Source organism: Acomys russatus, chromosome 1 (assembly GCF_903995435.1).
Source record: "Acomys russatus chromosome 1, mAcoRus1.1, whole genome shotgun sequence".
In the NCBI taxonomy this organism is placed as follows: Eukaryota; Metazoa; Chordata; class Mammalia; order Rodentia; family Muridae; genus Acomys; species Acomys russatus.
This window is the reverse complement of record NC_067137.1, coordinates 94,143,190-94,158,775: the sequence shown is the minus strand read 5'-3', so window position 1 is coordinate 94,158,775 and position 15,586 is coordinate 94,143,190. Positions and strand designations below refer to the sequence as shown.

Here is a 15,586-nt window from a genome sequence, read left to right as displayed (position 1 = left end):
AAAGTGCCTCTTGCCTCCTTGGGCGGAACAAACTGGACACTGGAAGCCAATCCGAAGCTAAGGCTGTGAAGGGGCGTGGCCGGCAGTCCCAGGCAGATATCCCCTCTGTCACCTTTGTTTCTCTTCTGCCGCTGGTTAGGAAGATGACTGTGGGGCAGTCTTCGGGAGCCCCCGAGTGCGCCCAGCGGAGCCGTGAGGTGAGCGGAGAAAGGAGGAAGCAGGATACTCAGACAGGAATCCTCAAGAGAGGAAAATGTTTGGCGTTGCCGTGGAGACAGAGTCAGGGGCGTGTCACCGAAGGGCGTGGAATTAAAATAGACAGCGCTTAGACGTTGAGAAAATCTGTCTCTGACATTGGGGAGCATAGCAGTGACAAACCACGAGTTAACCTTGAAAATACTAAAGTGATCTCCACCTACATATGATTATCCAGAAAAGGCAAGTCCAGTGAGCGAGTGGCTGCCTGGGCCTGAGGAGGTGGGGAGAAACAGACTTCTAAAGGCTTCCAAGGGTTTTGTAATTGTTTTAGAGTAAGGAAAAATGTACCAAAACTTATGGTAGTTATAAATGCTCAGCTTTTCGAATATACTAAAATTCATTAAACTGTGTGTGTAGCCTCTCAACCCCATTTTCTAGAAAAGAAAACTGATAGGTTAAGCAATTTGCCTCCAAATCTATAAAGACAGAAAGTAGACCGGTAGTTGCTTAGGGCTGGCAGGGTGAGAGGACAATGTGGGACGGTTAAAAGAAATTAATGACCACTAAGGGCTATAGTGGTTCTATAGGGCAGCAGTTCTCAACCTGTGAACTGGGACCCCTTTGTGGTTGCCTAAGACCACCATCATCGTGCATATCAGACCTTTCCATTATGATTTGTAACAGTAGAAAAATTACAATTATGAAATAGCAACGAAATTAACTTTACGGTTGGAGGTCACCACAACTGAGGAAATTTATATATATAGTTGTTTTGTTTTGTTTTTTCGAGACAGGGTTTCTCTGTGTAGGTAGCCTTGGTTGGTCTGGACTCACTTTGTAGACCAGGCTGGCCTCGAACTCACAGAGATCTGCCAGCCTCTGCCTCCCAAGTGCTAGGATTAAAGGCGTGCGCCACCATGCCCAGCTGAGGAAGTATATTAAAGGGTTGCAGCGTTAGGAAGGTTGAGAGGCACTAACCTAGGGGAATTATGAAAAAGTTCTGAATTATACTGTGAGAGTATATGAGACTCTGACTATATTAGGAACCAGTGCAGTATACACTCTGAATAGTTGGGCTGTAATGCCAGACATTGTGTTTCAATAGTTGTTGTTTTCGTTTTTGTTTAAGAGCCAGCATTGTGGCTCAGACCTGTAATCCCAAGAGCTTGAGAGGAAAACAGAAGAATCAAGAGCCCAAGGTCACCTGTGACCCTGTCACCACAGAGAGAGGGAGAGAAGAAGGGAAGGAGGGGACTTTGTTCCAGGTCCCATGCTGTTCAGCAGCAGAGTTGTGGGCACAGCACATGCATGCCTTTAACCCAGATGGGCTGCTCCAATTGCAGCTAATCATCTAAGGACACCTCAGACTCTGTCCTGCAGCCACCCTAGCCTGCTTCCTATCCCTACAAGATTCAATTAAGAACATCAAAATGAGCCTGAAACAGACGGTCCTGACTTCTGTGGCTCAGGTCACCTTTCAGCTTTCCATTGGCTGAAAAGCAATGTGCACTCAATAGAAACAACACCTTGAACTTTCGTTTCCTATTTTTGTGGTACTGGGGACCATGTGCTTGCTAGGTGAGTGTTCTACTGTAGAGCTAAATACTCAGCCCCAGGTTTCAGTCTTTCTCTAAATAGCAAGGGGATACCCTGTTTTGGTGACACAGTGACAATGACTTGCACTTCTGAGTCTCACAGTCAGGAGAGTGAACAAGAGATATTCTGGAAGTGCGCTGTGTTGTGTTAGTAAGCTCTTTAGGTTAATGTATTAGTGCATTTTTACCTAAAATACTTTTTTAGGTAAATACTATTTTACCTAAAATACTTAGAATGGATTTATCTGGACATAACCCCATCATGAGTGAAAGAGCATCTGCACTCAGCCTAACAGATATGGCCAGGGCTAAAAGCAAGATATCTCTCTCTCTCACACACACACACACACACACACCAGATATTAACACTGCTTTCTTCTAAGTGATGTGCTTCCTTATGAAGTGTTTACCTTTATCCTAGAAAACTGCACAATCCCCCACCTTACTAGACTGTTCTCATTCATCACAGCACCTGTCCAGAGTTGATCCCTATTCCGACATCCCTCCTCTCAGGGTCAGAAGATGCTGATCCTAAAATCTAACCCTGCAGGCTGGAGAGTTGGCTCAGTGGTTAAAATCTATCCCTGCACATTTGCTATAACTGTCTGTGATGTTGTGCCACAGGTTGCCAGATTGAATCCTGGTTATTGGTGCATTCCCCGGGACCTCTGATGCATCCTGGCAGACAAGCTTTCCCAGGGCACACATGCTACAGTCTTGTGTTTTCCATCTGCTCTCACTAGAGGACAAGCCTCATGACACACCAGGCACCCAACCTACATTTCTTGTACATGTGAATGGATGGATGTAGTCTTGACACTGTTGCTTTACAGTGCTGGGGATCGAGGCCAACCCTTGACCTCCTTGAGCACGCTAGGCCAGAGCTCAACCACTGAGATGCACTGCTAGCCCTTTAAAGATTGAAAAGCTGGTTGGGAGTCCCACTTGCCATGTTGCTCTTTTATCTAGATACGTCATCTCTCCTGTTAATCCTGATTATTGGAACATGGTTAGGATATAAGGAAAGTAAGGGTGTTGATGGAAAAACAAAAGGAAGATGGAGTGGGGCACAGTGGTGGACACCTGTAATCCCAGCACTCGGGAGGCAGAGGCAGGCAGATCTCCGTGAGTTCCAGGCCAACCTGTTCTACAAAGAGAGTCCAGGACAGCCAAGGCGACACAGAGAAACCCTGTCTTAAAAGAAGAAGAATAGGAGGAGGAGCAGTTATGTAAATCCCAAGTGAACCTGGGAACAGAGTGGAGCCAAGGTCGTGGGCAGGATCCCTGGGGCACTGAGAACGGAACATGTGGTTCCGATTGGTACTCAGTGCTCTCTGTTCTGAATGGAGAAGGGAACTGGCATGAGCTCTTCTGCCACCTTGCTGCCTATACTCAGGCATGTACATACGCCGTGTCATGTGATGCCCTTTGAGTGAAGCATGCATCTTATTTTCCCTTGTTCCTTTTTAGTCCCTGATATACTGAGGCATTCAAAGCGAAGTTAAAGTCTTGTTTTGAGAGCCGTCGAATTAGAGTTTAACTCACAACTGATTTCTGTTTTGTTTTAGATATTTCCCCCCAAATCCTCCTCCTCAGACACTGAGCCAGAAGATGAGCTGTCCGGAGAAGGGCTGGTTTTGCCCAGAGCTGGCAAACTCCATGAGTTCCTCTGTACAGAGGAGGAGACAGATTCTACTGCCGACTCCACTGGGAGTTCCTGGGAGCCCTTGCAGGCTCCAGAGCAGAAGGGCAGGTGGGCTGTGTTGGAGACTCTCTTCCAGTCTGACCCAGACAGTGAGCAGAGCAGCTCTGAAGATGAGGAAGGCTGGGAGAATTTCTTCCAAGACAAGAGCAGGGGGAAGCCACAGGTCCAGGACCCTCCATCTTGTAGGTAAGACATTGCACTCAGTGGCTGCCACACCCCAGCACTCTGGGCCAGTCACACTATATCTCAGGCCCTTGCCTTTCCTTCTGTGAGACCACCTCTGCTTATCTAAGTTCTTGGATCCAACTGCATGTTGTGCTCTTTTTTATTTTTGTATTATTATTTTTTAAATTGATGCCTATGGGTGTTCTGCCTGATTGTATGAGTACCAAGTTCATGCCCGGTAACCATGGAGAACAGAACATTGGAATCCCTGGAACTGGAATTACAGACTGCTCTGAGCTACTGTGATGCTGTGACTCAGACCCTCTGGAAGAGCAGCCAGTGCTCTTAACTGCTGAGCCATCTCTCCAGCTCACAAGTTTTGATTCTTACCCAGAGACCCTAAATAACTTTGGGCAACACAGAAGCAGTGGAACTGACCAAAGGGATGTCTTCCCAAACATCTTTCCCTCCAAGAATGACAAGAGTTCACTGTCTGTGGCCAAGTCTGTCAACGTATATATGCTTTATCTTTTTTTTTTTCCCCTGAGATAGAGTCTCATGTAGTCCAGGCTAGCCTGAAATTCTGAACTTCCCTGTTACACTTCTCAAGGTTTGGAATACAAGCATGTCACAGTACACTGGCCTTTATCAAATTTAATATGTACCCTCTTCCCAATAACCTTTTAAGTGGATATTATTTTTTGCCGCTCTACATGGGAAATCCAAAAGCCTCAAAGTCTGAATTTCATCCTTCCAACCCTGCGGCCTTCTGCTACCCCACTAGCCTGTATGCAGTTATCAGAGTGCAAAATGGCCATTCCTGCATTAATTCTTAGTAGTTCCCAGTGGGCTGCTGGGATTGCCTACGGCAAGAAGGGAAGCCCAGCTGGTAAGGTTAAGAACGTAGAAGCCTTCGGGGCTTTGGGATCAAGGCTAGGAAGCTTCTTGGTTATGATCTGCTGGGGAGGGAGGCTGGGGAGGGTGCCCAGGGAGGAGCCAGGCCTCCTAACTGCTGTGTGTATACCCAAAACTGCTTTCTTCCCCTAGGCATGGCTCCATAAGGCGCTGCAGCTCGGCGACCAGCCTTCCCTCTGACATTCCCAAGGCTCAGATGCGGCCAGCCTCCGACTCTGGGCCTCCCTCCCAGCACAGAAGTGTTTGCTCCTGGGCGTCCTCCATCACCGTCCCTCAGCCCTTCCGCATGACCTTGCGTGAGGCCCGGAAGAAGGCCCAGTGGCTGGCCTCGCCTGCCTCTTTTGAGCAGGAGAGGCTGCAGGCCCAGAGGCAGGCCCAGGAGGAGGCTGAGTGCCTTCGGCAGTTCCGGGCCCAGCCTGTGCCCGCGCATGTCTACTTACCCCTCTACCAGGAGCTCATGGAGCGCAGAGAGGCGCGGAGGCGTGCAGGCATCCAGAAGAGGAAGGAGCTGCTTCTCTCCTCTGTGAAGCCCTTCAGCTTCCAGGAAAAGAAAGAGCAGCAAAAAGAAGCTGCTCCACAGAGAGACTCGGCTACCGTGGCTCAGACCAAGGTCCCCGCAAAGAAGGCCACTAGAAGGATCCCCAAGTCCATCCTGGAGCCAGCCCTTGGTGACAAACTCCAGGGTAAGGATACTCTTGGCTCCTCTGGCCTGGGGTCCCCGGAGGCACTACAGGGATTTAGGATCAAGATTCAGGGAGTAGGGGCTGGAGAGATGGCTCAGAAGTTAAGGGCACCGACTGCTCCTCCAGAGGTTCTGAGTTCAATTCCCAGCAACCACATGGTGGCCCACAACCATCTATATAATGTGATCTGACGCCCTCTTCTGGCCTGCAGGTGTACATGCAGGCAGAACACTGTATACATGATAATAAATAAATAATAAATCTTTAAAAAAAAAAAAAAAAGATTCAGGGAGTATACGATATGGAAATTACGCATGCTCCGTGCAGGCAAGCAGAAAGAGCTGGGTCCATCCCCCGGTGGATCTCAACCTTCCTGCAACCCTTTAACATGGTTCCTTATGATACGGTGACCACCCTCACCCTCACCCCCACCATAAAATTCTTTCGCTGCTACGTCATAATTTTGCTACTGTTATGAATCATAATGTACATGTCTAATATACAGGAGATCTGATATGTGACCCACAGAGGGGTCATGACCTTTGTTTGTTTGTTTTACATTATTTACTACCAGCTTTAGGACACTACTGTTAGTGTTTAAAAGAGGGAAAGTGGAACTGGGCATGGTGGCGCACGCCTTTAATCCCAGCACTCGGGAGGCAGAGGCAGGCGATCGCTGTGAGTTCGAGGCCAGCCTGGTCTACAAAGTGAGTCCAGGACAGCCAAGGCTACACAGAGAAACCCTGTCTCGAAAAACAAAAAATAAAATAAATATAAATATACATAAATAAAAGAGGGAAAGCTTAGACTTGCAGTTGCCTGTGCCTGTAATCCCACCTACTCAGGAGGTCAAGGCAGGGAGGGCTCAGACAAATCAGAGACCAGTCCGGGCTACATAGTGAGAGTGTGTCTCAAAAAGGGGGTTGAGGCGGTTCTCCAGCTGTGCTGCCCCACCTCTTTTACTGTCCCTACACAGAAGCGGAGCTCCTCAGGAAAATGCGAATCCAGATGAGGGCCGTGGACATGCTCCAGAAGGCTTCTTCCCCTATCAGCACCTCGGGGAGCCAGGCCCCCCGCACTGCCACCCGCACCCAGGAAGAAAAGCTGAGCTTCCTCCAGACTGAGTTTGGCTTCCAGCCTCGGGTGAACTCTGCGGTCCCTGACTATGAGGGCCTCTACAAGGCTTTCCAGAAAAAGGCTGCCAAGAGAAGGGAGACCCGGGAGACAACCCGAAACAAGCCCTTCCTGCTGAGGACTGCCAACCGGTGCCACACTGCACGGTCCTGTGAGGCTGATGGTGCTGGGGGAGGGGGCACAAGGACCCAGGTAAGTATCAGGCAGGCTCAGGCCTGAAGCACACCAGAGTAAGCCCAGCTCTCAAAGGGAAGCAGCTGTCTTGACACTTTTACTTTTTTTTTTTTTTACTTTTTGAGCACCTGCTCAGTTACACACAGATCTACATTCTGTAAACTGAAAACAACCCTTTCATGTCTCCCTAGATGGGCTTTGCAAACGGATGTCTTAGCTAGTCTGAGAGCCCAGTCTGTCTTAGCTTTGCTTCCTGTTGCTAGGATAAAACACCTTGGCCAGAGCAGCTGAAGGAAGAAATGGTTTCGTGCTGTCTGCCGTGGCTGGGAAGTCCAAGGGGCAGGAGCCTGAAGAGGCTGGCCCTGTTTACAGTCGAGAGCAAAGAGCTAATGAGCCCTCTGGCTCTACTCATACACAGTCAGCGGCAGAGAGCACCTTGCTTATTATAACCACACAGTCTCCCATGGACGTGCCCCAGGCCTTCCTGAGCTAGACAGTTCCACACTGAGATCCTCTTCTCAAGTAAATCGAGAGTGCATCAGATTGACAAAAGTAATCACACAATTCCAAAGAGCTCTTCTCACTTGATTAAACAGCATTAGGCCTGACATGCAAGTGTGGCCTTGTACCTAAACAAGATCTCAGTCACCTTATCCCCGGGGAGAGAGGACTCCTTCACTAAAATGGAGTCCTAATTAAGATAGAAACTCTAACGTGTCACCAATGCCCGCCCTCCTTTCTCGCAGAAGTCACCTCAGCCAGCAGCCCCTCCCCTGCCCAGGAGCCGTTCTCTAAGTGGTCTGGCGTCCTTTTCGGCCAACACCCTCCCCGTGCACATTACAGATGCCACCAGGAAGAGGGAGTCTGCTGTCCGGTGAGTAAAAAGGGCCACAGCGGGCTCATGACAGGTTTTGGCTCCAAATACCAGAAACACCTCAAGGGGGCGAAGGAGTTCTTGGTGGGGCTGGAATACGTGCTGTCAGCCGACAAATTCTTTCACTGTGTGCAAGACACCATGTGAAGGAAGGGATGTTCTGGAGAACTTGGTGAAATATGCAGTGTGGTGCCGCCCGCGCCACCACGGTACCGAGTCGAGGGCAAGGGACTGTGGATTTAACTCATGCACACACACACACAATAACACAGCGGGTCCTTTGTGCTAAGAGAGCAGCAGCCGCGGCAGCGGTTTATTATTCCAAAGAGCCTTCTTTATAGGCAGCCAAACAGGAATCCTCCTCGCAGGTGAAATCCCTCAAGAGGTGATCGCACACAGGAGGAAAAGTCTTGAGGAAGGGAGGGGCACATTCTCAGAGCAGTAAACACGACTAGCTAACCAAGATAAACACAGACGTGGAAGCTGCTAGAAGCAGGACATGAAACAGCAAGACAGGCAGGCAACCCAGTCGGGCCTGGTTCCTACAATGCAGTCTGAAATACGGGGTTTCTCAGGGTGATTACTCTGTGTTATGAGCTGTTACATGATTATTATATTTAATGTTGATTTATTGTTTTAATAAATCAGCAGTTACTCCTTAACCAGCCTTATATCCAAATAACCAGACAGAGAGACTAGGATCTATTTAATCAGCTTAGAGCACAGTGCTGTACAACCATTCCTCCATCCTAAGCCTCCAAGCCAGGATAGTTTCCCCCCGTTCAGATTTCCCACTTTACACTTGCTTTTTACTCACATCCTAGGTCCGGCCCATTCCTCCTGGTGTTTCCTGGTCCTCTCCATGTGCATCCCTCTTGTCCTTCCTGCTCTTTTTCTTCCCTTCACTGGACCAGGATGTCCCGCCCTAGTCTCTGTATTGCTCAGCATTGGCTAGTTAGCTTTTATTGGAAATGCAGAGAATAAATGGTGAACCGTTTACACAAACTTGAGACAGAAGATACTTAGAATAAACATCACAATGCAGTGTCCCATTGACAGCAGACAGTGGGGTAGAGAAACCAGCATTTGAATGGTGAGCTGTGCACAGTCATCATGCCAACAATGAGTAGCACAGGTGCAGCACTGTGACAAGACAGGGAAGCCTAGGGTGGGGGGGTCTCACGTGTTTTGGAACGTGTTTTGTCTAAGGCAAAACATGAAGAATAAGAATAAGGAGGAAAGGCCTGGAGAGGTGGCTCAGATGGAAAAGTCTTTACTTTTGCAAGCACGATGACCCGGGTTCAGATCTCCAGCCTCCAAGGAAAAGTGTCAGTGTGCTGGCAGCTCTTGCAAATCCGGTGAGCAGTGGACGGAGAGAGGCGAGTCATCTAGCTTGTTAGACATCCTGCCTAGCCAGTAGGGAGTTCCAAATTCACTGAGTAGCCGCAGTCTCAAAAATAAGGCGGGGCCAGCCAGATGGCCGAGTGGATAAATGTACTTGCTGACTAGCCTGCTGACCTCTTGCAGGTTACCCCTTAATTCCACATGCACACTGTGAGAACTGCCCTTCCAAAGGATAAAGCGAGTCACACAAAGATTAGAGAGAAAGAAGTTTCCAGAAAAAAAAAATGTTTGTAAAGCTGGGCAGTAGTTGCACATGCCTTTAATTCCTGCCTCTGCCTCCTGCCTGCCAGGATTAAAGGTGTGTGCCAGCACACCTGGGCTGTCTGTGGATTCCTTTAACAGGTCAGCTGACCTGTGGTACTTTCTCATTTAGTCAGTAGGAAGTCCTCTGCCAGGACCCTAAGATGAGCAGGAAGAGCTGTGATCTATCATGAAGCTGAGGCCCAGGAAAGGACTAACACCCCAGTGCCCCTGTGAGGCTCCCAGGACCATCGTTGGCCCCTTCAGACCTTGTAAGAATTTGTTTAGGGTGCAGAAATACTCTGCCCCTCAGATTTCATAGCTTCTAACCCTAGGCCAAGCACATCAGTATCCCAAGGCCCAGAAAAAGGTCCTGCAAATGAGAGGCAGCCTACCTACAGAGAATATCACATCTGCTTTCCAGCAGAAGGGAGTTGGACATCTAGTCAGACTAAGTTTTTATGCCCTTCTTCCTGATCTGTTAAATTTATTTCTAAGTGCCAAGACTGGATTATTTTGTCTTCTGGTAGAGCCCACCACAGAGCTGTACAATAATTACACAACTGAGTGCTCCAAGTTGAACCCAAATTGTCTTTGTTAAAGGAAGCCTGTTCCAGATCTTTATGGAAATGGAGATTTGTACTCTTAAAGAGCTGTGACTCTAAGTCATAGCACAGGGGTCCTGGCTATAGTTTTGGCTATACCTGTATGTGTTGACGCTGTGAAGAAGATGCCTTCTGACTCTGTTGTGTGAAAGAAGGGCACCCTCATCAGGGCCGTGTGAGAATGACATGAGATGTCATGGTCTTTGGCTCCCGGGAGGTAGGTCAGTAAATGGTAGCTATTGGCACTGCTCCAGACACGAGAATTCTGGCTACGTAGGCCATTTTATCCCGTGTGTTCTGCTCAGTGAATGGATTTCTCTTGTGTGGGAAATTACAGGGCCCATAGGGCAGGAAAGACATCATATGCCATTGCTCTCCATCCCAAAATAGTTGTTTGTTCCTTGAGATGGGGTTCCATGTAGGCCAGGCTGACATCAAAGTCACTATGTAGCTGGGACACCCTGAACATCTGATCGTTCTGTGCTGGGATTACAGGTGTGTGCCTCCATGCCCATCCCCAGAATCATTCTTTCTGAAAACGTGGTTGTGGCAAGTTTATAGAAAATCTTAAGGGCTGGACAGATGGCTCAGTAGTTAAGAGCCTGTACTGCAGAGGACTTGAATATGGGCCCCAGCATCCACACTGGGTGGCTCCCAACAGCCTGTAGTCCAGCTTCAGCAGACCCAGTGCCCTCTAATGTACCCCTGGGGCTCCTGCACACACACATGTACATACCCCCCAAACACATATAAACAAACTAACAAAGAAAACACTTGACTGGCTTTCCTAAGACTGCTTATAAGTGCATCCAGGTAGGTCATTTGCTGGTTTTGTTCTCTTCTTTAGACTGTCACTTGAAAAAAAGGACAAATCAGACAAGAGCACCCAGTGGTTGGAGATGCACAAGAAGAACTGTCAAGCCATGTCTAAATCAGTGACCTTGCGGGCAAGAGCCATGGATCCCCATAAAAGCCTGGAAGAGGTGTTCAAAGCGAAGCTTAAAGAGAACCGGTCAGTGTCCTCCGTGTTCAGAGGGGGGCCTGTTTTAGGGTCCAGCACGTTATTGGCTTTGAAATGGCAAAATGGAGTCATCAGGGTAAACTACGTCATCAGAGTAACACAGATTTTGGCAGACAGTAGGAATTCACAGTGTACATGGGAATGTCTCTGCTTAACTTGAATGAAGTGTCTTCTTCTTTTAATTCTTCTTACCCTTCTTCTTCTTCTCTGGTATAAGGAGGTTATTGGGGAAGGAGGGGTGAGGGCCTGGAGAAGGGGTGAAGGTAGAAGCAACGAGTGAACCATGAGGGCAGAGAGGACAGGAAGGGGCAGAAAACTCGGGAGGGAACATAGAGAGAAAGAAAATGTGGGGACAGAGAGAGGGAAAGAGAGGAAGAGGGAGGGAGGGAGAGAGAGACAGACAGACAGAGAGACAGAGACACATAGGAACAGAACAAATGAAGGGTTTTCTGATTGTAAAAGACTGGTTGCAGCTGGATGGTGGTGGTGTACGCCTTTAATCTGAGTGTTTCAGACTGTGGGGTCTTCAATGGGTGCCTGCGGAGGGGGCAGACTGCGGGGTCTTCAATGGGTGCCTGCGGAGGGGGCAGACTGCGGGGTCTTCAATGGGTGCCTGCGGAGGGGGCAGACTGCGGGGTCTTCAGTGGGTGCCTGCGGAGGGGGCAGACAAGTGAGGGGACAGGAGACACAAAGAAATGAGGGCAAGTCTGGATTCTGATCAAGCCCCATTTCTTGAAAAATTTCACAGAGTTTTTATAAGGCAGGGGGCAGGGAAGCATATTGCTATGGCAACCCAGCTGCAGGCTATCTCAAGATGCGAGGAATTCCAAGCAGGTCACAATGTCCTGCCACACCGAATATTTTGCTATCTTTATCTAATCTAACTGATAAACTACAACAGGGTGGCTCCGTCTAAATCTTACCTTTAGTCTAACTGCCGAACCACAACAGGGTCAGCTGGTTTCTGGTAAATGGCAGACTGCTGGAGAAATAGGAACCTAGGCTCTGACAAGATGGAAGAACATTGGCCATATAGCCTGTCCCCTACATCTGAGCACTAGGGAGGCAAAGGCAGGTGGATCTCTGTGAGTTTGAGGCCAGCCTGGTCTACAAAGTGAGTCCAGGACAGCCAAGGCTACACAGAGAAACCCTGTCTCAAACCCTCCCTCCAAAAAAAAAAAAAAAAGGAGGTGGGCAGGGCTGGAGAGATGGCTCAGAAGTTAAGGGCACCACTTGCCTTTTCTGAGGTTCTGAGTTCAATTCCCAGCAACCACATGGTGGCTCACAACCATCTATAATGAGATCTGGTGCCCTCTTCTGGCATGCAGGGGTACATGCAGGCAAAACAATGTATACATACATAAATAAATATTAAAAAAAAAGAAAAGAAAAAAGAAAAAAATAAGTTGCTTCTAGAAACCTTGTTATTCCAGGAAAAATGACCGTAAAAGAACAAAGGAATATAAGAAAGAACTGGAGGAAATGAAGAAAAGAATACAAACAAGGCCCTTTCTCTTTGAACAAGTTACCAAGGTAAGCCCAGACTCTCAACTTTTTTCTGCCTTGGGTAAAGGTTTCTTAGAAATTGTGAAGAGACTTTATTATGTATCTCTGATATTCTTAATTGATCTCCATGATGGTTAATCTTTCGCTTTGATTGTACTGAGTGACTGAGGTGAATACAATACACTTTTGTGTGTGTCTGTGAGGATGTTTCCAGAAAGAATTAGCTAAGGAAGGAAGACCCACCCTGAATACGGACAGCATGATCTCATAGGCTAGGGGTCCAGGTGGAATAAAAGGCACAAGCACACAGACATTCTCTTTGCTTTCTGGCCACCATGACATGCACAGCCTCTGCTATGAGCTTCCACCTCCATGATGTTCAGCCTTGCCAGACATCCAAAGTGGCAGGGCCAAGGACCATGGACTCAAACTTCTGATATTTGAGACAAGGTCTTTTGGGTTTTTATTTGTATGTATTTATTTATTTTTATATAGCTCTAGCCGACCTCTTAACTCATTGAGCCCAGGCTGAGCTTGAACCCACCATCCTTCTACCTTAATCTCCCCTGTGCTGGGATTGTAGCCATGCGCCACCACACCCAGCTTTTACATTGCTTATAGTGATGAAAGGCTAACTTGCTTTAGTAATGCCATTTTACTCCAAACATAGGTCCTTAAATGTCAGGGTGCTTAGAAGCACCCTACAAGGCTCTTTCCCGATTAAGTGGCTTTTAGGCTAAAAGAACCATTTGAAAACGTTCTCTGGACTTTAAGAGAAGGTAGACACAGTCGAGCTCTCCCTGAGGAAGCTCTGTAGCCCTTGAGCATCCAGAAAGACTGTCTCCGGGCAGTTCAGTGCTGTGTCTGGCACTGTGGTTCCCTGTGGGCATCAGCTCCATCACAGACCGAGTGCGGCATTCCTCCGGGCACGGCTCCTCCTGCAGTGCCCCTCCCCCGTGCTGGCCCCTCTAGAACTGACTCAGGCCAAGCTCCTCAGGTCCATTTTTGTAGAGTAAGCATACTCCTTTCCCCACAGATGTTTCTATATTCTGGGACAAAATACAAAATAGCCCTTGGTTTTTAATCTCAGAAATGTAAAACAAGATAGTCTTTGTGCACACCACCCTCCTCCTGCTAAGTGTTTTGAATGTCAGTCTTCCTGACGAAGGTTTGGATGCTTCTCAATGGTGTGGCTCTCACATTAGGAGTTGACACCTCCTACAAGTGTTAGAGATGTGGAAGCCTAGGCTGCATCTAGACCAAATGGAAGCCTGCACTTGAACAAGACTGCCATGACACTCATTTTACACACTAGGGCTAAAAAATAGGGCTCCTAGTAATTTCTTTCTTTCTTTTCTCTTTCTCTCTTTTTTTTTTTTTTTTTTTTTTTTTTCTCTGAGACAGGGTTTCTCTGTGTAGCCTTGGCTGTCCTGGACTCACTTTGTAGACCAGGCTGGCCTCGAACTCAAAGTAATCTGCCTGCCTCTGCCTCCCCAAGTGCTGGGATTACAGGCGTGCGCCATCACTGCCTAGCGCTCCTAGTAATTTTTCTTTTTTTTTTTTTATAAGATTTATTCATTATTATTACGTATACAGTGTTCTGCTTGCATGTACACCTGCAGGCCAGAAGAGGGCATCAGGTCACATTACAGATGGTTATGAACCACCATGTGGTTGCTGGGAATTGAACTCAGGACCTTTGGAAGAGCAGGCGGTGCTCTTAACCACTGAGCCATCTCTCCAGCCCACTCCTAATAATTTCTATGCCAGCTTTTGTCTAGCATTAAAGATGGGGATGGTGGAGAGGCAGCATTATAAAGACTGATTACCCAGGTAACTCAGACTTGTAAGTCGTGAGACTGCCACAGTAAGTCAGCTTCCACTCCACAGGCACTGGCCAGAAAAGAAGCAGAGCAGCGGTATCGAGACACCCTGAGGCTGGCTGGCCTGGAGGAAGAGTTCGTGAAAACCAAGTGTCAAGGCTCCCAGGCATTGCAATGCAAGGGGAAAGCCAAAGTCAGGGATTCTCCTAGGTAAGAGGTGCGGTGTTACGCCAGTGATGCCACTCAGAGGAAACTTACAGAAGTTATTTGACATTACAGTCCTGTACTTTAATAACAACTCACCACACAGCCATGCATGAGCAACATTGAGATGGTGAAACCGCTTGCCTGACATTCCTTCTTATAGCTAACTCCCTGGCATCACCTCTTTCATAGCTGATGTATTGTAAGGCAAAGAGAGAAAAGCAGAGTTCTGTTGTTACCTCAAGTTTTATTAAGTAATTCCTGTTTTTCTCTTTAAAATTCCATTTCTACCAAATAAAGGAATGAAAATGTTAAGAACATTCTTAAACCTTACACATCCTTTCAGTTGTTTGTTTTCAGCATCCATGGAACTACAAAACTCAGCATCTGGGGCTGGAGGATGGCTCAGAGGTTGAGAGCACTAGCTGCTCCAGTGCTCTTCCAAAGGTCCTGAGTTCAATTCCCAGCAACCACATGGTGCCTCACAACCATATATAATGAGATCTGGTGCCCTCTTCTGGCATGCAGGCAAAACACTGTATATATAATAAATACATCTTTAAAACAAAACAAAACCAAAAAACCATCAGCATCCAAGATTCATGGCAGGATTTAGAAGACCCCAGGAGCGGGAAGAGCAGCGGCTTGAACAGCTAACCATACTGCTTGTTCAAGCAGCTCACTGTCATTATCACATCAAATCATCAAGCAGCCAACAAAGAGAGGAACGCAGGTTCAGTCATAGCTACTGTCAGGGAACGAGAGAGCCGAACTGAACAGAAATGGGGTGCAGTGATCAAAGTGGAGCTGAGGGTAGAGGTACAGCCCCATGTTAAAAGCTCTTGTTTTGCACTAGGCACTTAGGAGCAGGTAGAAAACAAGGTAGAAGCCCATGCCTGTGGGGCGGGTCTAAGGGGAGCAGAGGCAGGCGAATAGGTAGCAATAAGGAAACAAAGGACCAGGACAGCCAGACCAAACACATTCTCAGCAGCAGCCAGTCACCTCGCATCTTTGCAACTAAACATTTAGGAACACTGTGTGTGATATAAAACATGTTTCTCAGCAGATATGCAACCTTAAGTACAGGCCTTATCCTTGGCATGATACGCTGGGACGAGTGAACTTTGTAGGATGTGCCTCCACCCACTGCATGCCCTAACTGTAGCCCCCCTGCTCAGGCTGTTGACAACCAACACTGTTTCCAGAGATTGCCAAATGACCTCTACAAATCATCGCTGTAGAAAGAAAGGACCGGCAATTGCTAGGAACCAGTAGTTGCTAAGAACTTTGTCTCCATACTAAAGGATAATCATGCATGCCAGTAAGAAATTGACAACAGC

General features: G+C 47.8%; 1 protein-coding gene across 1 annotated transcript; it reads left to right on the top strand.

The window, feature by feature from the left end:
• The first annotated feature begins 46 nt into the window (after positions 1-46).
• Fam161b (FAM161 centrosomal protein B) lies at positions 47-14,311 on the top strand. Its single transcript, XM_051149094.1, has 8 exons — positions 47-197; positions 3,362-3,684; positions 4,711-5,261; positions 6,238-6,587; positions 7,316-7,443; positions 10,540-10,704; positions 12,147-12,246; positions 14,110-14,311. The coding sequence occupies exons 1-8, from the start codon at positions 144-146 to the stop codon at positions 14,254-14,256; spliced, it is 1,818 nt and encodes a 605-aa protein (XP_051005051.1). The 5' UTR covers positions 47-143; the 3' UTR covers positions 14,257-14,311.
• Positions 14,312-15,586: the final 1,275 nt, after the last annotated feature.

Bases quoted from the DNA above. Each gene is read 5' to 3' on its own strand.
- Fam161b (XM_051149094.1), top strand. From the start codon at position 144: ATGACTGTGGGGCAGTCTTCGGGAGCCCCCGAGTGCGCCCAGCGGAGC. The intron at 5,262-6,237 runs GTAAGGATACTC...GTCCCTACACAG, and splicing joins CCTTGGTGACAAACTCCAGG to AAGCGGAGCTCCTCAGGAAA. The intron at 6,588-7,315 runs GTAAGTATCAGG...CCTTTCTCGCAG, and splicing joins GAGGGGGCACAAGGACCCAG to AAGTCACCTCAGCCAGCAGC.